At 38.5% G+C, this 22,951-nt stretch overlaps 1 protein-coding gene across 5 annotated transcripts in view; it reads right to left on the bottom strand.

The window, feature by feature from the left end:
* Window positions 1-22,951, bottom strand: part of CYSTM1 (cysteine rich transmembrane module containing 1) — a 169,996-nt gene that overhangs the window by 46,817 nt on the left and 100,228 nt on the right. For all 5 annotated transcript variants that reach the window (XM_078150475.1, XM_078150474.1, XM_078150472.1 and 2 more), the window contains exon 2: window positions 1,084-1,286. In XM_078150475.1, coding sequence (XP_078006601.1) covers window positions 1,084-1,267 — 184 coding nt within the window. In that variant the 5' untranslated portion in view covers window positions 1,268-1,286. The remainder of the gene's footprint in view (window positions 1-1,083; window positions 1,287-22,951) is intronic.

The following is a 22,951-nucleotide window of genomic DNA, read 5'->3' as shown; positions in this document are numbered from 1 at the left end:
TTTTCTTCAAAATATATTTAATGGTTGTATTTTATCTAGGGAGTTCCTGATTTATAAGATTTAAAAGTTATTATCTTTCCCATTTGTAGTATTTTTCTATGATTATGGACCTGGAGTTTCAGTATGAGACGCCCACCTTGGATGAATCCCTAAATCTTGGAATGTCAGGGTTTAAAATAACTTCCAGAATAGAAATAAACCTTCAGTTCCGTTACTAAGGCCACCAAAGAGTTAAGCTATGGACAAAGTGGCTGGCACATCGACACTTTAAAAATGTTTATTGACTTGACTTTTGTCAGAGACAGCCTGTGTTTCTAAATCAATATGAATCTAGTCATTATGAGAAACCAAACTGGGGGTCTGCAAAGGGAACTGGACACCAGAAGATATATAAAAGCAGCAAATTCTTACTGAGAGTCTGAGACAGATAAGACAAAGATGCTTCCCAGCTCAGAGGCTATGATTCTACCATGTACTTGGCACAAAGAAAAGACAAGTGTTTAATAAAGAATCGGATTCTTTATTACAGTCATTTTTTTTAAGGTCAGTTGAACCACACAGCAACAAATGCACAGAAAATTAAGGGCCTAGAATGTGGGGGCTTCAACTCTGATTGGCCTATTGAAAATGTAGGTAAAAATCTAAGTATAGCTTAGAAAACTAGTTTAAACCTAGTTTAAAATATCTGAAAAGAAAAGGCTAAAATGAGGATGAGTTGGAATTTAAAGATGAATTGGCTCCAACAATCTGATCCTGAAAAACAAGACTTTCTTCTATTGCAAGAATAAATACCAGCAGTCTCAAACCTTCAAATTTCTTCCCCCACAAGTGACTCTTAGAAAATATGCCAAACAAGAGTTCTATCCCAAAGGAGAACACTACAAAGGACAGAGGCTCAGAATATCAAGAAGATACCTACCCACTTGCCAGGGATGAAAAATCCCCCAGAAATTAGGAAAAACAATCACTAAAGCTTAAGAATGAACCCTATTACAAAGGCCAGATGGACTGCCTTTTTTTGCCAAGAAAAATATGCAAATATTTCCCACTATGACAAAGGGCTGTATGTAATGTTTACAGTACCTGTGGTTTTGGGAGGTTCTGGAGGGGGTCCGCCCTGCCAGCCATATTGTGGATAGCCTTGATACGGATACCCTGCATTAGGGGGTGGATGCGGCCCTGGAGGCCCAGCAGGTTGCTGTACATATGGTGGATATGGGGCAGTTGGGGCTGGGTCCGAGTAGGGTGGAGGATTTCCGTAATTCATGTGGGAATGAAAACCTTTCCTAAAAGACAAACAAAAAATAATTAATTTCACTTCTATTCAAATCATTCAAAAAACCTCCAAACAAATTATGTGATCATTAATAATCAATAAACATTAAGTGCCTACCATATGCCAGGCACTATGTTAAGCAGAATGCATCATATGAAGTTACCTTGTTTAAAAAGAAATCCTCTGAAAATTCTATGTTTATGATGAGACAACCTAAACAACATAAATAGCATGACTAAACAGAATTAATCACAAGGTAAGAATGTCTAATTTGTATCTAACCAGTTCAAATTACAAGCAGGTCTCTAGAAACTAAACTTTGTTAACACAATTCTGAAATTTTCTGAGTCAACCAGGTTTGATGAGGAATTGGGCAAAGCCAGCTAATCTCAGCCACAGGGCTGAAGGACCAAGAAAGCTGAAAGACTCATCTCCACTTTGGTGGTTCTGCTATATTCTGTAGGCCCATGGTCACTGCACTAGTTTTAACCACCTCTTGTCCCAATGAACTGGTTTTTTTGCTGCTAAGCCTCTCCTTGGGAAAAGCTCTCTGCAAGGATTCTCTGGGGATGATTCTAGGGTTCTTATCGTATCTACAGCTTGCTCTTTGTTTTTAGATTTCATTAGCACAGACCTTATTTCCCCATCCACTCTAACCCCCAGTGATCTTTCTCATTTTCTGAACCCATGCCACTTACTGTGTGGACAGCTCATTTGGCACTTAACTCATGTATTTTGTCAAATTCCCTATTGCTGTCTTTATTGTAATTCACTTTTTGTATTTCTATGTAAATGTACAAGGTTGTATGCTGTTCTTTGTAGACTCTTCTTACCACTTATTCCCCAAGTACCTAGCACAGTACCAAGGACAGACACATCATGCACTCACATATGCTGCGAGCGAGGCAGGGAACACAAGAATAACCAGAAAATGCCTTGATTAGCCAAGAAAATCAGGGTAATTTTCATACCTAAATGAAAATAAAGCTCAAACTAATGAATATTCCTCTAGACTTAGACATTTCTTAAGGGTGGGATTAAAATGTTTCCAGCCTTTCTCTTCTGAGGGAGCTGTTCTTTCATTTCAGAATTCTTTGTGCTTTTACCAGGGACATAAGTGCCAAAGGGACTGATTGGCCTACTTTGGAAACAAGTCTGAGAGTCCAAGCTCTTCTGCGGTTTCTATCACCAAACAATGGGAAAGATATTTTCCCTTTCTATTCTGTGTGCTGGGGAGAAGCAGGGTAAGGAGAGAACTCTCATGATAACTAAAACCTTCAGAAGATTGCAGGAATGCATCAGAGGTTAGATCTTAAAGATCTAGCTAAACTTCTTTCTCTCCACTGATGTTCAGGGAAGTTAAGTAACTGAGGACCTACACAAAACCACATGGCTAGTAAGTGGAACTAGGCAAGGTCTAGATTCTAGAATGTAGGCCTCTGATTTTCTGTGATCTGATAGTCAATGGCCTGGAGTCTGAATTCTAGCTCTGCCTCTTGCTGCATCTCAAGGGATGGAAGGGACCTATCACTGAAGATTTCCCTCATAAAATACCCAAGAAGTGATAACTCGGGTCTCTTCAGTGAGGAGACAGACACTCATTACCACTGCAATCAAACTGTCACTAACCATCTCCCACTACTCGGCTAAGTGCTGGGGACACATAGACAAAAGTGAAACAACGCCTGCCCTCAAGGAACTTACATTCTAAGGTGTTTTCCTCTGGGAGTTCACATAACTTGTTCAATTTCTTTTTCTGAGAGTGCATGAGCTAAGTTCTCTATTTCTTTTTCTGTTAATCTGGATGTTTTATATATTTATAAATACTCATCCATGTCATTTAAATTATGTTTTATTTGGCATATATTTGGGCAAAATAGTTTATAATAATTTATTTTATTTCTTCTTTGTCTGTTGTGAATTCTCCTTTTTCATTCTGACAATTTGATTTTCCTCTTTTTCTGGTCAAATTAGTTAAGTCTATTTTGTTTTTGTTAATGTGATGTGATCTTAATTTTATTTCTCAATTCAATTTCTGTTTTCAATTTTCTCTTTTCCTTTATTTCCAGAATGTCTAATTTTGTGTTTTCCTGAGTGGGGGGGAGTACAGAGCCTGGTGTTTAAAATTTTGCTCCTTTTCCAGGTTTTAAAAATCATGCCAAACTTATTGATCTGTTCTCTCTCTTTTATTGATGAATGCTTTTGGAGGTATAAATTTTCCCTTAAGGATACTTTGGCTACATCCCAAAAATTTTCATGTGTTCTCTTCATTTTCTTTAATGAAATTGTATGTTGCTTCTAGAATTTATTTTCACCTATTTATTAAGATGATATTAGTCTCCATTTTGAGTTCTTTCTTTACATGCCCTTTATTTATTATAATTTTTACTGTGGTATGGCATAAAGGATGTCTTGTTTTTCTGCATTTGTTTATGAGGTTTTTGTGTCCCGGTAATTTTTCTAATGGTGTCATGCACAGTTAATGTATATATAGAAATATGTATATTTAAGTTCCTATTCACTATTTGACACAGATCTATAATAATCTAATTGTTCTAAAATTCTATCCAGTAACTTAGACTTCTTTCTTGTCTTGTATCTTTGTCTTAAATTTCTCTATATCTGAGAAGGGCACATTAAAGCTCCCAATTATTAGTTTTTCTATTTCTCCCTACTGTTAGGTGCACAAATTATTGATATTAATTCATTGTCTATGGTGCCTTTAAGCATAATGTAGTTTCCTTATTTATCTCTCTTGATCACATGTATTTTTACTGTTGCCTTGTCTAAGATGGATTGCCACCTCTCCTTTTTTGAATTCACCTGAAAGCATAATAAATTCTGCTCCAATTCCCCATTTTAAATCTGTGGGAATCTCCTTATTTCAAGAGTGTTTCTTATAAACAACATATTGTTGAAATCTGCTACTCTCTTCTGCTTTATGTTTGAGTTCATTCTATTTGTATTCACTGTTATGACTGTTGTCATATCCTCTATCATATCCTTTTATATGTTTCCCCCTCCTTGTCCCCAACCCTTTCTTTAACCAGAAGGTGGTAGTGAAGGACAAAGGATAGGATTAATACTCGTCATCCATAACTGATGTGGTTTGACCCAACTCCTCTGCCCTCCTCTCTTCAGATCCAGACACTGGTTCTTCCACTCCCCTCCTTGATCATCCTTTAAGATCCAATCTCTGAAATTAAGTCCATTTTGATTATTACTATTCTCTCTCCAAATTTACCCTCTCTTAATCCCCCTGTCCCTGGCCTGTTTCTCTGTGGAATTTCATGTATTTCTACACCAACCTATTTATATGTCCAGCTCTCTGGAACTTATATTCTAATGAGGGAAACATATAAAAATAAATACAAAATGAATTCAAGGCAGTTCAAGTAAAAGGCAGAAAGTACTTGAACTGTGTCTTAATAGAAACCAGGGATTCCAAAAGGTAAAGTGAGAAGGGAGTAAATTACAGGAATTAAGATTGGCAGGTACAGAGGCATTTAGATGGGAGACAGAACATTCTCATTTTTAGATAGTTTAAGATGGTAGATACTTTGATGCAGTTGAAATAATGCCAGATTTAGCTTGAGGATCTGATTTCCAATCTGTTCTCTGCCACTTATTTATTACCTATGATCTTGGGTAAATTATTTACCTCTCCAGATCTCAGTTTCTTCATTTGTAAAATGAGGGCTTTTGAACCTCTAAGGCCTCTAAATCCTAATCTCCTTTCCCTTCCCTTCCCTGACTCAGACTCATGCTATGACTCTAAGAGAACCAAATTTTCACCACCAAGAAAGAGAATGTTGCTCACTTTCAAGCATCCTCTCTTTCATTCAAAAGGCTATGCACATGCCCTCAAAGCTAAGTTATTACTCAAGCAAGGTCAGATAGATTATGTTCTGACCAAATCTCATTATTTCCATCTCCACCACATTTTTTTTGCTTCTGATCTCTTCTCACCACACTCATATAGTTATCACTTTAGTTTAGACCCTCAAAAAAAACCTTCCAGCCTTGACTATAATAGCCTGCTAATTGGTCTCCCTGCTCCAATGCAACCTCTTCTCAGCTGTCACACTAATTTTCCTTAAGCACAATTCTAACCACGTCACTCTCCTACACAAAAAACTTCAGCGACTCCTCACTGTCACTAGGATCATCTCTTTGGTATTTAGAGTGCCAACTTACTTCTGCAGCCTCATTGTACATTGCTCCCCTTCTACACTCTACAATGCAGCCAAAGCGGTCTTGCTTTGCTCACATGTGACACGCCATCCTCTGTCTCTGTGCTTGCTTAGCCTGGTCTCCCGTGCCCAAAATGCACTGCACCTCTTCAATGTCCTTGTTTCCTTCAAGACTCAACATGAGCACCACCACTGATGTGAAGCCTGTTCCAATATCCCCCAGCCATTAGTGCCATCCCCTCCCAAAATTACCTTTAATTTGTATTTTCATATATATATATTTATATTCTGCATATACTTATACATGTACATATAGTTTCTCAAGATAAAATGTAACCTACTTGAACAAAGGAATTGTGCTATATTTGTGCAGTGGATAGATAGCACTGAACTGGAGGCTAGAAGACCTGAGTTTGAATCTGACCTCGGACACTTACTAGCTGTGACCCTGGACAAGTCCACTTAACTCCTGCCTCAGTTCTCCAATCTGTAAAATGGGAATAAAAATAGCATAGTTCTCTCTCTCTCTCTCTCTCTGGGTTGTTGTGAGGCATAAATGAGATGATATTTCTAAAGCACTTTGTGAACATCAAAGTACTACGGAAATAGCTGTTATTGTTGTTGTTATATTGTTATTATCATCATCATTATCATCATCTTTATAGCCCCAGTACCTAGCACAGTGCCTGGCATAACAGTGCTTATAGACTGGCCATACTATTATTTCAAATAAAAAAATTAAAACACTGTACTCATTGTGTTCTGTGCATAAAACCAAAAAACAAACAAAAAAAGCCCTATAGAAAGCCCCAATCTGACTCTAATAAAATCAATAACATCCTGTAATAACCATAGTCCTCATTCCAGCAAAGGCCAGACCCACATTATTCTGATGAAATTTTTCAACAACGAAAAAGAATAGAATGAAGAGAATTTATCATCCTCTAAACCTCAGTATCATGACTTATTCCATTTTCTTCTTTCTCCAATTTGGCAATTTTAAGAGACCATCCCCTATAGATTTCCTCTTTTACTGAGACACCACACCAAATCCCCCCCCCAAGTTTCTGTGCCTCTATTTTCCTTTTTTTTTTCTTCAGCAAAACTGGTCAATGTATTGAATCATGTATGCAATGTACAAAACTTTTGTTCTGCCTACCTCTACAAAATGGTAGGGTGGGAGTGTCTTCTCATATCTCTTCTTTTGAGATATATCTCTTTTTTTCATGTGAACATATATAAAGACATTTTTATTTTTACCCTCATGTCTACTAGTATTGTTGTTTTTTTAAAAATTATTTATTCATTTTTAGTTTGCAACATTCACTTCCATAAGATTTTCAGTTTTCAATTTCCTCCCCCACCCCCAAGATGACATGCATTGTGATACAGGCTCTACTTATACATTCACAGCACATTTTCCCATTAGTCATGATGTAAAGAACAATTAGAACAAATGGGAAGAACCATGAGAATGAAGTAATAAAACAACAAAGGAAAAGGAGGGCACATAGTGCGACTCCACCTGCTTCCAGACTCCATGCTTCTTTCTCTGGGTGTGGATAGCATTTTCAATCATGAGTCTTTTGGAGTTGTCTTAGATGCTTGCATTGCTGAGAAGAGCCAAGTCTACCAAAGTCAGTCATCGCACAGTATGGCTGTTACTGTGTACAATGTTCTCCTGGTTCTGTTTACTTCACTCAGCAACAGTCCCTATAAATGCTTCCAGGTTTTTCTGAAATCTGCCTGCTCATCATTTCTTATAGCATAATAGTATTCCATTACATTCATATACCACAACTTGTTCAGCCATTCCCCAATTCATGGGCATCCCCTCAATTTACAATTCTTTGCCACCACAAAAAGAGCTGCTATAAATATGTTTGTACATGTTGGTACTTTTCCCATTTTTATGACCTCTTTGGGATACAGACCCAGAAGTGGTATTTCTCAGTTTAAAGGGTATGCACAATTTTATAGCCCTTTGGGCATAGTTCCAAATTGCTCTCCAAAATGGTTGGATCAGTTCACAACTCCACCAACAATGCATTAGTGTTCCAATTTTCCCATATCCTCTCCACCTCTATTTTCTTTTTCCCCTAATTACTGGACTCTTCCCTATTTTTGGTTAGGTTCCAGTCTCTCTCCACACTCTTTTTGCTCGGGGCAACATTTAACTGGCAAACTGAAGCATGAGTTTAAAGGATAATTCAAGAAATGGTACAAATATACATGCCAAGCAAACTCTGTGTTCCCCTCTAAATTTGTAGGTCAGACTAGCAATCTGGATAGATACAATAATAATTCATATATATAATATACACATATGTGTATATATACGTAATAAGGTTTAAAAAGCATACTTTTTAAAAAAAATTAATTTATTTCGATTTATCAACAATCACTTCCATATGCTTTTGAGTTTAAAATTTTTCTCCCCCTACTTCCCCACCACCCTCTCCAAGATGGCACACAATCTGATATAGGCTACACATATACATCCTTATTAAACATATTTTCAGATTAGTGATGTAAGTAAAAATTAGAACCAATAGGAGAAACCACCAGAAAGAAGAAACAAAACTCAACAGAAGAGGAAAAAAAATAGCAAACAACATGAAAAGCATACTTTCTTTATAAAAACCCTGTCTCTGATGAGACCTTTTTTTTTTTAACCAAAGCCTTTATTTGCACCCCTGATCCCACTTCCTCTCACTTTCTGTAGCAGATAACCCCCACAACCAATGCCCTTCCCCTTCCCCTTCAATCTCTCTGTATTTATTGGCCCTTATTGCCTACAGACCCAGGTCTCCTCGATCCTTACAACACCTTCAACTTTACCTTACAATATCTTTAAACCATCAATTTATCCCTCTCTTTTCTTAGCCAAACTCTTAGAAAAAGCTGTCTACAGCCACTGCCTCCATTTCCTCTCCTCTTTACTCCTCAACCTACAGCATCTGACTCTCAACTTCATCACTAAACAAAGCTACTCATCCTACTTAACCTCTTGCCTGTATTTGAGACTGCTGATCATCCCTGTTCCCAGATACTCTCTCCTCTCCAGGTTCCACTTCTGACTGGGCACATTTTCTCCACCGCACCTCTTCACTCTGGAAGTTCACTCTGCCCGTAGCAGCATTCTCACTCGGAAAGTACACACTGACCCTGTGGCCTCTTCCTCTAATTGGTTGGTTCTTCCCAGAAGCTCCATTTTAAGGAGAACACTCAGGCCAGCAATGGCTTTTTTCTTCTCTGGGTTCTATACCTAACTCTCCAGACTTTTTCAGCCATGCCTCCATGAAGGATCCTATCTACCCCACCTCCCTCATCAGCTTCTTATTATATGTTGTCTTCTCCCATCAGAAGTCAGCTCCTGGGGCAGCTAGGTGGTGCAGTGGATAGAGCACTGGCCCTGGAGTCAGGAGGACCCAAGTTCAAATCCAGCCTCAGAAACATAACACTTTCTAGCTGTATGACTCTGGGCAAGTCACTTAACCCTAGCTGCCTCACCCCCTCCCCCCAAAAAAAAAGTCAACTCCTTGGGGCAAGGACTGGCTTTCTTTCTGCTTGTATTGGTATTCCCAGTGCTGAGTACACTATGTGGCATAGGATAAAGCATGGGATAAACACTTGTTGTCTTGCCTCCTCTCTAGGTTTTTGTGACACCGCTCTCTCTTAGTTCTCCTTCTACCTGTCTGGCCAGCTAATTCCTTCTCAGTCTCCTTTGCTGGAAAACCATCTATGTCCTGCCCCCTATGTTGATGTGCACCAAGGCCTTGTTCTAGGTAATCTCTTCTCTCTCCAAATCAAGGGTTCTTTTCTTTTTTTTTTTCTCTTTTTCTTTTCTTGTAACAGTATTTTATTTTTTCCAATTACATGTAAAGATAGTTTTCAACACTCATTTTTTTATAAGATTTTGAGTTCCAAATTTTTTCTCCCTCCTTCCCATGCCCCTTCCCCAAGATGGCAAACAATCAGCTATATGTTATACATGTGCAATCATGGAAACATAATTCCCACATTAGTCATGTTGTGAAAGAAGCAGAACAAAAGAGAAAAGCCATAAAAAAAAAAGGTGAAAATAATATACTTCAGTCACCATTCAGACTCCACAGTTCTCTCTCTGGATGTGGATGGCATTTTCCATAATGAGTCTTTTGGAATTGTCTTGGATCACTGTATTGCTCAGAAGAGCTAAGTGAATCATAGCTGATCACTGCACAATGTTACTGTGTACAATGTTCCCCTGGTTTTGCTCACTTTACTCAGAATAAGTTTATGTAAATCTTTGCAAGTTTTTCTGAATTCCATCTGCTCATCATTTCTTATAGCACAATAGTATTCCATTACATTCTTATGCCACAGCTTATTTAGCCATTCCTCAATTGATGGGTATCCCTTCAATTTCCAATTCTTTGCCACCACAGAAAGAAGTGCTATAAATATTCTCGTACTTGTGGGTCTTTTTCCCCTTTTCAATGACCTCTTTGGGATGCAGATCTAGTAGTGGTATTGCTGGATCAAAGAGTACGTACAGTTTGATTGCCCTTTGGGCATAATTCCAAACTCCCCTGCAGAATGGCTGGATCAGTTCACAACCCCACCAACAATGCATTAGTGTCCCAAGTTTCCCACATCTTCTCCAACATTTATCATTTTCCTTTTCTATCATATTAGCCAATCTGATAGGTGTGAGATGGTACCTCAGATTTGTTTTAATTTGCATTCTCTAATTAATAGTGATTTAGAGCATTTTTTTCCATATGATTATAGATAGCTTTAATTTCTTCATCTGAAAACTCATATCCTTCGACCATTTCTCATTTGGGGAATGACCTGTACTCTTATAAACTTGTCTCAGTTCTCTATATATTTGTGAGATGAGGCCTTTATCAGAAAAACACTTGCAGTAAAAATTGTTTCCCCAGCTTTCTGCTTTCCTTTTAATCTTGGTTGCATTGGTTTTGTTTGTGCAAACTCTTTTTAATTTAATGTAATCAAAATCATCCATTTTGCATTTCATAATGTTCTCTGTCTCTTCTTTGGTTATAAATTCTTCCCTTCTCCATAGATCTGACAGATGAACTACTCCTTGGTTTCCTAATCTGCTTATGGTAGCACCTTTTATGTCTAAAACATGTGCCCATTTTACCTTTATTTTGGTATATGGTGTGAGATGTTGGTCTATGCCTAGTTTCTGCCAAACTATTTTCCATTTTCCCAGCAGTTATTATCAAACAGTGAGTTTTTACCCCAGTTTATCAAATAGTAGATTACTATAGTCATTGACTACTGTGTCTTGTATGCCTAATCTGATCCACCACTCTATTTCTTAGCCAGTACCAAACAGTTTAGATGATTGATGCTTTATAATACAGTTTTAAATCTGGTATGGCCAGGCCACCTTACTTTGAATTTCTTTTCCATTAATTCCCTTGATACTCTTGACCTTTTGTTCTTCCACATGAATTTTATTATTATTTTTTCTAGCTCTATGAAATAATTTTTTGGTAGTTTGGTATGGCACTGAATAAGTAAATTAATTTGGGTAGAATTGTCATTTTTATTATATCAACTTAGCCTATCCATGAGTAAACAATTGTTTAGCTCTGACTTTATTTGTGCAAAAACTGATTTGTAATTATGTTCATATAGTTCCCAGGTTTGTCTTGGCAAGCAAACTCCCAAATTATTTTATACTGTCTACAATTATTTTAAATGAAATTTCTCTATCTCTTGCTGCTGAGCTTTGTTGGTAATATATAAAAATGCTGATGACTTATATGGGTTGATTTTATATCCTGTGACTTTGCAAATGTTAATTATTCTGAGTCGTTTTTTAGTTGATTTTCTAGGATTCTCTAAGTATACCATTATATCATCAGCAAACAGTTGATAATTTTGTTTCCTCACTGCCTATTCTAATTCTTTCAATTTCTTTTTTTTCTCCTATTGCTAAAGCTAGCATTTCTAGTACAATGTTGAATAATAGTGGTGATGATAGGCACCCTTGTTTCACCCTGATCTTATTGGAAAGGTTTCTAGCTTGTCCTCATTACAGATAATGCTTGCTGATGGTTTTAGACAGACACTACTCATTCAAGAAAAGCTCCGTTTAGGGGGCAGCTAGATGGCGCAGTGGATAGACCCTGCTAGTGTGGAGCCCCTGAATTCAAATCTAGCCTCAGACACATAACACTTAATAGCTGTGTGACTCTGGGCAAGTCACTTAACTCCCAATTGCCTCACAAAAAAAAAAAAAGAAAGAAAGAAAAAAAAGAAAAGAAAAGCTCCACTTATTCCTATGCTCTTTTTAAATAGGAATGAGTTCTGTATTTTGTCAAAAGTTTCTTTCTGCATCTATTGAAATAATCATAGGATTTCTGTTGGTTTTGTTATCGATATGGTCAATTAGGCTTATAGTTTTTCTAATATTGAACCAGCCCTGCATCCCTGGTATAAATCCCACCTCATCACAGTGTATTGCCTTGGTAATAAACTGCTGTAATCTCTTTGCTAATATTTTATTTAAAATTTGTACATCAATATTCATTACAGAAATTGGTCTATAATTTTCTTTCTCTGTTTTGGCTCTTCCCAATTTAGGTTATCAGCACCATATCTGTACCATAAAAAAAATTTGGTAGGACTCCTTCTTTGCCTATTTTTCCAAATGGTTTACATAGTATTGCAATTAATTGTCCTTTAAATGTTTGGTAGAATTCACTTGTAAATCCATCTGGCCCTGGAGATTTTTTCTTAGGGAGTTCGTTGATGGCTTGTTCATTTTCTTTTTCTAAAATGGTGTTAAATATTTTATTTCCTCTTCTTTTTAATCTGGGAAATTTATGTATATTTCCATAAATATTCACCTATTACACTTAGATTGTCAGATTAGCATACAGTGGGGCAAAACAGCTCCTAATTATTGCTTTAATTTCCTCTTCATTGGGTGGTGAATTCATCTTGTTCATTTTTGATACTGATAATTTGATTATCTATAATTTGTTGTTTGACCCACTCATTCTTTAGGATTATTTAGTTTCCAATTAATTTTTAATTCATCTTTCCATGGCCCTTTATTACATGTAATTTTTATTGCATCATGATCTGAAAAGGATGCATTTAATATTTCTGCCTTTCTGCATTTGATTGTGAGTTTTTTATGCCCTAACATGTGGTCAATTTTTGTGTAGGTGACATGTACCACTGAGGAAAAGGTATATTCCTTTCTATCCCCATTCAATTTTCTCCAGACATCTACCATATCTAACTTTTCTAAAATTCTATTCACCTCGTAAAATTCTTTCTCATTTATTTTGTAGTTACAATTATCTAGTTCTGAAAGGGGGGAGGTTGAGGTCCCCCACTAGTATGTTTTTGCTATCTACTTCTCCTGTAACTCACTTAACTTCTCTAAGAACGTGGATGCTACACCACTTGGTGCATATATATTTAGTATTGTTATTATTTCATCGTCTATGGTACTTTTTAGCAAGATGTAGTTTCCTTCCTTGTCTCTTTTAATTAGATCTATTTTTGCTTTTGCTTTGTCTGAGAGGAGAATTGCTACCTCTGCTTTTTTTACTTCAGCTGAAGCATAATATATTCTGCTCCACTCTTTTATCTTTACTCTGTGTGTCTCTGCTTCAAATGTGTTTTGTGCAAACAACATATTGTAGGATTATGGTTTTTAATCCACTCAGCTATCCACTTCCGTTTTATGGGAGAGTGTATCCCATTCACATTCACAGTCATGATTCCTGTGTATTTCCCTCCATCTTATTATTTTTCCTCTATTTATACTTTTTTCTCTCTCTTTTCACCCTGTCCCTCCTCCCAGTGTTTTGCTTCTGACCACCACCTCCCTCACTCTGCCCTCCCTTCTATCAGGCCCCGCTCCTTTCTTTTCCCCTTCCCCTCCAACTTCCTTATAGGGTAAAATAGATTTCTTTACCCAATTGATTGTGTATGTTATTCCTTCTATACTAGCTGTTTCTGTTCCCTTTCTTCACATGCTTCCACACTCTGATCTGGTTTCTGACCTCAATCAACCAAAACCACTCTCTAAATGACCTCTCTTCACTCTTCATCCTTTCTGACCTCTTGGCTACATTTGACACTGCTGATCACCTCTTCTCCTGGATACTCACCTAAACTTTTGTGACACTTCTCTTTCCTGTTTCTATCTAACCACTCCTCAGTTTCTTTTGCTAGCTCTTTGTTCAGGTCACACCTACTTCCTGTGGAAGTCCTCTAAAGCTCTGTACTGGACCCTCTTCTCTTCTCCCTCTATTTTATCTCAGAACTCATAAGTCCATGGATTCAATTATAATACATATGCAGATTACTCTCAAATCTATTTCTCCAATACTAACCTCTCTCCTGAGCTCTGGCTTGGAATAACCAACTGCCTTTTGAACATCTAGAATTGGATATCCCAAAGGCGTTTCAAATACATCATGACTAAAACTGAATTCATTCTCTTTTCCCTTGACCTCTCCTTTTGAAACATCCCATTTATTGTTGAGAGTGCCACCATCTTCTCAATCACCAAGGCTCACCACCCTAGTGTAATCTTTTACTCCTTGTTCTAATTCTATGTAGTCAGTCTGTTATCAAGTCTTGTTCCTATCTCCATGACATCTCTGGTATACATCACATTATCTCCAGTGACTCCCTTCCCCAAAACAGTCCCTTATAACCTCATGCCTGATACACTGCAACTGCCTTCTAAGATTGGTCTCCATGTCCCCCCACTCCAAGCCGTCATTCACTAAGCTGCTGCAGTGATGTTCCTGAAGTCTAAGTTTGACCACGTGGCCTCCCTGACTCAACAAATTCCAGTAATTTCCTATTACTTTCAGGATCAAATAGAAATTGCTCTATTTAGTACTTAAAGTCCGTCACAACCTAGCCTCTTCTACCTTTCCAGTCTCCTTATACTACATTACCCCCTTCATATATGCCATAATCCAGCTATACTGGTTTATCCATTGTTCCTCAGACACGACACTCCATACCTCCTATCCCTTTCCTGGCTTTTCTCTGGCTGTACTTCATGCTTGTAATGTTCTCCTTTCTCACCTCTGCCTCCTGGTTTCCCTGTATTCCTTCAAGACTCAGCTAAAATCCCGCCTTCTGCAGAAGGTCTCTCCTCCTCTCTTCTCACCCCGCCTGTGGTTTCCCTTTGAGATTACCTTCTATTTATACTGTACATATCTTGTATGTAGAGTTATTTATACACTGTCTTCTCCTTGAGAGCAGGCACAGATTTTTTTCTTTTCTCTTTGTATCTCCCTCACTTACCACAATTAGTGATTAATAAATGTTTCCTAACTGACTACTGGATATTTTCCTCTGGATGTCCTATAGGAGTCTCAAACTCAACATGTCCAAACAAAACTCCTATCCCTCTTCTCAACGTTTCCAGCTGTTTTTTCAGAGGGCACCATTACCCTTCCTCGTCATTGAAATTTTATAGAAAGCACCGCCATCCTTCATGTGCCCTTAGCTCCCAAGTCTAAAGGGTTATCAAGTCTGCCTCCACAATATCTCATGAATTCATTTCTTTCACTCTACTCACAGGATCACAGCCCTAGCTTAAGACCTCATCATTGCTCATATGCAATATCGAAATAGCCTTCTCCTGAGCCTCCCAGGCTCTGGCCTCTCCCTTTTCCAGTACATTCTCTACATAGCTGCCAAAGTGATATTTCCCAAATACAGGTCTGATCACGTCATTCCCCTGCTCAAGAAGCTTCAGTGGCCATATCCATTCAAGGATGAAATGCTAGCCCTGGACAATTTGGCTACAGCCACATTTGTGGGTTCTTACCCATGATTCCCCTTCACACCCCTCTTGAGCTGAGCCAAACTAGCCCACTCTGCTCCTTCTCATGTATGACACATCTACCTCTGCCTTACGATGGCTATCCTCCATGCCTGGAATGCCCTCCCTCCACATCTCTGACTTTTGTAACACTTGGCTTCTTTCAAGGTACAAGAGGCCTTTCTTGAGCTCCCAAAGATGCTAGTTTCTCCCCACCCCCAGTAACTTTGTATGTTTTTTCTATTTACTTGTATGTGTAATTGCGTTTTCCCCAACAGAACGTAAACTCCCTGATGGCAAGGACCGTTTTGTTTTTCTCTTCGTAGCATCTGACATGGTACTGGGCACAAAGCAGATGTTTAATAAATGTTTGCTGACTGAAAAAAATTAAATGATTCATCTGAAACCACCACATGGTAGACCGGGATCTAAATCCAAGTTCTTTGGATTCCAACTTAATTAGTCAATCCACTATACCATACTGCCTATACCAGGTAAAAGAATTCCACCAAAGTTTACAGAATCAAAGACCTCAATCTGAAGAGAACCTCTATTCTTTCAGATCCAATCCTCTTGATTTACAGATGAGGAACAGAGGGCCAAGGAAATTAAGTCACTTGCCCATATTCACAGGGATAGTGTCAAAAACAGGATTTGAACCCAGGTCCTTTGACTTCCGAGCTGATGCTCTTCCTGTTGTACCACATTGCCTACCTATTCAAATACATTTAGGATCTGCCCTGTGTTACTAACGGGTAAAAATAAAGAAAAAACAAGCAGTTTCACTAAGCTAGGATAATTTGAATAAGAGGGTAGGAACCAAAATGAAACAAGAGCCTTTCCATGGAACCTAATAAGCTATAGATGACAACAGGGTAAGATAGTAATAGGATCATAGCCCAAAGAAACACAGATTTAGAACTGGAAAAGATGTCAGGTCATCATCTCATTTTACTGATGAATAACCAAGGCCCATGAAATGGTGAGTGACTCATGCAGGGTCACAGAGGTAGTATTAAGTAGCAGAGGCAGGATTTGAACCCAAGTCCTTCTGCTTCTAAACCCAGTATTGTCTCCACTCTACCTCCAATAAAAATAACTTATAAGGAACAAGTCACATTACCACAGGAAGCACAATTTGGGGAATGTCATAAGCAAACTCTTACTCTAAATTACATAATAACTAATAATAATGGACTTCAAATTTTAAATTTATACTGCATGGATACTTCCATTCCTTGTTACTAAATTTGGGTTCAGTTAAATTTATACCTTTTTACAGAATAAATAAGTGGAAATTGGGGTCAGATTGTTAAGCAGCAAGTCAATGTAATTGTGACATGAATATCTCTACTATTTGGTACTGTTCTGACACACATGAAGTCATGGGTTAACTTCATTAAGTTGTGGCAATGAGAACAGCAGAAACCATCTCTGCTTGGACAGCCAATTATGATTACTACTGGTGACCTCACAATTGGGCTGCTCAGACTTCAGAAAGAATATCAATTCTGTGACAGTATCTATTAAAAAGTATTCAAAGGGGCAGCTAGATGGTACCATGGATAGAGCACTGGCCCTAGAGTCAGGAGGACCTGAATTCAAATCCAACCTCAGCCATTTGACACTTACTAGCTGTGTGACCCTGGATAAGTCACTTAACCTTGACTGTCTCAGCACCTCCCCCCCCAAAAAAAAAGTATTAAAAAACCAGTGGAGTACTGCTCTCTTACTTACACAAATAAACATTCAATGGTTCTTCTGGAAATGAAGTCAGTCACAATTAAGAAAAAACACCCACCAAAATTTCCTAAATCATGGGTCCCCTTGGCCCAAGAGATTCATCCCCTAGCTGCCAGCCTTCTCTTGCAGTAACCTAGAATACATGACTCTGTCTTGAGTGTCACTGGGAATTATAGAAACAACATGCCAACATGGTCCTCTCGCCTTTTTCCCCTTTACACATTACTCCTCTGCTCTGTGACAGTAACTTCTGAGGCCCCTGGGATGCCTTACACAGGTACATAAAGAGAAGCACTTTAGACAGTACGGAAGAGGAAAGGCTCCCTAACCAGTGCCTTACAGGCACCACAGTCACAGAGGCTGATGATTCTTGTCTTCGTTTTTCTTACTTCAAGAGTTAATTAGCAAGGATGAAACCATGTCTTCCTAAAGTTATGTGGGCAATAAAATAAATAAATGAAAACAAAAGGGGCACCTAGGTGGCGTAGTGGATAGAGCACCGGCCTTGAAGTCAAGAGGACCTGAGTTCAAAGCCAGCCTCAGACCAAACACTTGACATTTATTAGTTGTGTGACCCTGGACAAGTCACTTAACCCCAATTGCCTAAAAATTAAAAAAAAAAATTAAAATAAAGTTATGTGGGGCCCACAGTGCTAGCATATAACAGGCACTCAAGAAATACTAGGTAAGTGGATAGTGCCTACTCATAGGGCTCAAGTTTTAAAAAGCAGCCACCACTCCAAGTGTGTGTGTGTGTGTGTGTGTGTGTGTGCGCGCGCGCGTATTCATACTGCATGAGGGCTCAAAATCACAATTCTACGTTTAGATTTATAGTACCATGGCATCTCGAATCTGTTTTTTAGTGTATTCATTCTCATAAACAAAACCATCTTTGTCTGCACCTTAGAACTAACGTAAGTTACACTGGTGCAGCAAGAGAAGTCAGAACTCACTTCGTCAAGTCCCTGATGAGTGTCCAAGACTGCTGAACACTTTAAGGAATTCAGTAAAGAGAATGACAGGATAATGACAAGCATCCAAGAACACAAAAAGACACAGGAGAAAATACACAACAATAAGAATGATGTCACTGATCAACGAAACCCACACCGATATCAAAGGCACATTCTGTGAAGCCCTAAGGACTTTCCTTTCACGTTCAAGAGATACTTTTTCAATGTCAAAACAGTATTCAAAATGAAAAATTTCAATTTCACTAAATTTCATTATTAAAAAGTGAGAATATTTTAATATTGTACATAGCTCAAAAATTACACAGGTTAAGTACTACCTCATTTATTCTCCTAATGCTCTGCTAAGGTTATTGATCAAGGTAGCATCAAATTTCGTTTTAAATGTGCTACACTTGTATAACAGAGATTTTTTCTGAGTTATTTTTGTAGTCATAGGGGATGACTTTGTATTGAGGGAGGCTTCATCATCTTTCCCTCAATCCTCCCACTGACAAACTGCCTTGCCTGGGGGGCAGATGGGATCATGATTTGTGGTCCCCCAGTTCCTAGAAAACCAATCCTAAGTGTATTCTTATACAGTTATTAATAAGTCAGTAGCACAATCTTCATTTATGATATTCAGCACTTTAGCACTAATCAATCACCACTGGGCACCTGTGGAGCCCTGAAGTATCAATCTTTGTCTTATACACATCTAGAGACAGGGGGGTGAGGCCATCGCTACAAGCAAATTACTGAAAACACAGCACCTGGTTATCAAATTAATTCAATAAAAGGAAGAAAAGAAAACTTTTACCCCCCTCCTGATATATAATAGCAACAAGTTCACAGGGCCACAATAGGGTTGATCTTATCCTAGGCAGTAATTGAGGCCTTTTGTGAAGTTTCTTCTTATCACTCAGAACTCCCCATTTCCTATAGTGCAGATTAGGCCTCAAATTCCGTCACAGCAGTGATTTATTTCCTGCTCAATATTGCTCTCTGGAAGGATTCTTTTAAAATTCAAGAACTCTAGTGAAAGGATGATACATGAAATCCACACCTTAGACAACATTAGCAGTTTTACAAACACCAGATAAATTCACTAGGTGCTTACTAGGCCTAAAGGAATTCATTCTCATTCATTCTCTCTTTCTCTCTGTATAAAGACACACACATACATTGTGGGGTGTGTTCTGAAAGTGTTAAAAATTTAGGACTAGGGCCCTCTAATCATAAAATATATCAAGGATGGTGTTATGCTTACCTCGCCTACCAAGCACTTGCTAGAAATGCAATAATTCCTTCATCAGCCTGTAGCACATTTTGCGATTACACTTCCAGTACATGATATTATAAGTGAATTCTCAACTCTTCAAAGTGAGTAATTTCCTCTTGTCTACCTAATAATCTTAATATACAAAAAGCAGCACATTTAAAATAAGGATTAATGCTAACTCACGTAACTAATATGGTACTATGGAATTAAATTAGCTAAGACTTAAAAAATCTTTGAACTCTGAATTGTTCATTAAGGTATCAAACAAGCAGCACAGGAAAATGAGAAAGGACTGAGCTGCTGAAATGGCTCGTTTATTAGGTAAGAGATCAGTATCCAAAGCTGACCAGTAAAAACACCAATCAATTAAAATGGAGAAGGGCAATAAGCCTTCTATCACCCTAGAGAGCGGTCTCATAAAGTGATGCAGGCAAGATAAAGATCACAATGCTACATACAACAGTCCAAAAGGGCAGTCGGCTTTTCTCTGAAACTTAGGAACAAAGGTAAAAAATATTTCTGAATTCAACTGGAACTGTCAAAAGAGTCAGGAAAACTAGATGTAATTCTCCAGCCTTGCCAAGACAGAATCAACCATGTCATACGGAAATGTGCAACTTCGATGATCACATGACACTGTCTAGGCCTCAGTTTTCTACTTTGGGCAAAATCTGACAACTCCTTGCAGTATCTACTGGTACATTATATCAAAATGGACGAACTCCTCTTTTTAAACATCACCACAGAACAGAGGACCTTAGGAGACTTTCTTAAGAGATAGTCTGACCAGGGTCAGCTAGGTGGTGCGGTGGAGAGAGCACCAGCCCTGGATTCAGGAGGACTTGAGTTCAAATTCAGTCTCAACCAGACACTTGACACTAGCTGTGTGACCCTGGGCAAGTCACTTAACCCCAACTGCCTCGCAAAAAAACAAAAGAGAGTCTGACCAAGCAAAGGATGGGATATTTGTCAGAAATATGCTAAGTAACCCAATAAAAGACATTTTTAGGAAGGCTGCAATACACTGTCAGATAAGGTTAATGCATAGTTAGTTTGCTCAACTTTTTTAGAGGGAGCCCTGGGTATGACATTTAAAAAGAAATCTGAGGGACAGTTTCTGGGTAATTTAATCATGTTATTAATAAGGCCAACCAGTTATTAATAAAGGGACGGTCATTTAGCCATCTCTCTTAGACCAAAGAACCCTGGCAGTGGCGTCACAGTTTATATGCCCGTCAAAGACAAGGCATTCCTGAGGGATGCTTAATCACCTCTGACTGATGGGAGGTGGGCTACCCTTGGGGTCTGTGGCTTAGGTCACTCAAATCTTGGTCAAAGAGACATCAATTTCCATATCACCTGTATGTAATAGGGAGAATCAAAACTTCCCCAGACCGGTCTGAGCAAATACAAAGGGCAGGAATACACCCATTAGCCTAAACTTAGAATTTCTTTTACTGTCTGATTAGATTTTGGCCTTTCCCATACCAGTTGGTTTCTGGATAAGGAAGCAGAAAAGGGGAAAAACCTTGGTCCTAATACAATTATTAGTTATTCATAAAAGAGAGAAATATTAATTTCTCACAAGGGGAATATCTAGAAATGACTGAGATATAAAAACAAAAAAAGATCAACAAAAGTTATTTTTAAAAAATAAATAAATAAAAACTTTAGAAATCCCAGGAAAACAAAGCAAGAAATGAACACACTTTCTGGTAGATCATTCTCTTGGTTGGTCAATGTTCCAAAAGGAAGTTAAGTCTAAAATTGATAATCAGTATCAGGAATCATGGGCACAGTGTACATCTCTCTGTCAAGAGATGAAGATGAGGGCAGCTAGGTGGTGCAGCGGATAGAGCACTGGCCCTGAAGTCAGGAGGACCTGAGTTCAAATCCGGCCTCAGACTAAACACTTGACACTTACTAGCTGTGTGACCCTGGGCAAGTCACTTAACCCCAACTGCAAAAAAAAAAGATGAATATGCATCATTCTGTATCAATTCAGATATTCACTGACTACCTTCACTATCCATTTCATCATTTTTAATGGCCAACAACATTCCATTGTAGTCATATATCACAATTTGTTTAGCCTTCTCTTAACAGGATAATCTCTTAGTTCCTCATTTTGGCTCCCACAAAAAAAAGAGTTGTTATAAATATTTTTCTAAAAGAGTTACTATAAATATTTTTCTACCCACACATTCATTCTTTTCTTCTTTCTTTAGGGTATAAGCCTAGTTGCAGTATAACTAGGTCAAAGGGTATGTGAAGTTGGGCAACTCTCTGCCTTCCAGAATGGACCAATTCATAGCTTCACCAACAGTGCAATAGTACACCTGTTCACTTTCCTCTTTTGGCATGTTAGACAACTTCATTTCTTTGCATTTATTCTTTGTATACTTATATGTGTCCGGCTGGCCCACGAACAGGCACAGCACAACACTCAGAAGTAACACTGATCCACCGCTTAGCAGTCTGCAGAGTGTCAGAGAGTCACCTATTTTTCTCACTCGATCTTGGCTGTTTGCCAGGAAAGCTACTGAAAAGAGGAAGACAGAATCTTGTTGCTGTCAAAGACAGAGGGCAAAGGAAGTGCTGCAGAGACCTGTAGAGAAGGTACAAATGTTTCTTCTATTGCCAAGTAATAGATGTGCGTACCCAAAGTCCAGTTTGGCCTTCCTAAAACAGAAAGGCAAATGGTTGGAGAAGCACCTTTCTACTCCCCCCATCACAAAGGAGAGTGAAGCTCCTTGTTAGAATGGAAAAGGAATCTCAAGAAAAGATTCTGAAGCAGAGAGGAATCTTTCCCTGGATCAGGAAATTTGGGGTGGAAACACGTGAGGGAGAAGGAAGAGAAGGACCTCTGAGCACACAGGGCTGGGTAACCATTTGCAGAAGGCTTTTAGTGCAGAGGGGGATGTTGGACAGCTTGAGAAGGAAGCAATTTCCTGGTCTCCTAGGAATGACTATGTAGCCCTAGAGGTGCCACCAGAAGAGAAGCTGTCTGGTAACATCTAGTGTAAGGAGAGAGGAATGAATGATGAGAGCTGGTGACTTCCGCCGAGAGCTACAGAAGCAGCTCTCTGTCAAGGACACAGAACAAAGAGAGGGCCTGTTTGCTTGCCTTGAATTTGTATCTAAGATATGAGGAACACCTCCAAAAACTTGTCAGCCTGATGATTGATATGGCAATAAATGATGCCATCAGCAGTGACCTAGGAAGTATTCTTAGAGACTGTGAAGTTCTGGGCAACAAACTGACAACTTTAGAATGGTAGGGTACGGATCACTAATGCTGATGAAAGGCACCAGCTCCAGAAGAGAGAGGATTGAGGTGTAAAGAGAAGGCTAGGAAATTGGGAAAACTGGAGTTTTGTTTTCTGGACCATGACCTTAAACAGAACTGTAATAAACTCTTGCAGTGATGCAGTACACTTAACAAAGGATGATTAAAAGTACAGATACAGATTAAAAGTACAGCCTGCAATCTTGTGAATGTGACCCAGAAGATATTAAAACTGAAAAGGAAAGTGAAAATTGTCCACAAATATCTGTCGAGCCATGTATGAGAGAAAGCAGTAAGACACATGAAAAGGAACAGCAGGGGAACAAAGGGATCAGGAGATACTATCCAATAATAAAATCGATGGCCTCGGATGTCTACATCTC

Source organism: Phascolarctos cinereus, unplaced genomic scaffold (genome assembly GCF_003287225.1).
Source record: "Phascolarctos cinereus isolate Bilbo 61053 unplaced genomic scaffold, phaCin_HiC Scaffold_2;HRSCAF=192, whole genome shotgun sequence".
Taxonomy (NCBI): domain Eukaryota; kingdom Metazoa; phylum Chordata; class Mammalia; order Diprotodontia; family Phascolarctidae; genus Phascolarctos; species Phascolarctos cinereus.
This window is presented reverse-complemented; position numbering and strand designations above follow the sequence as displayed.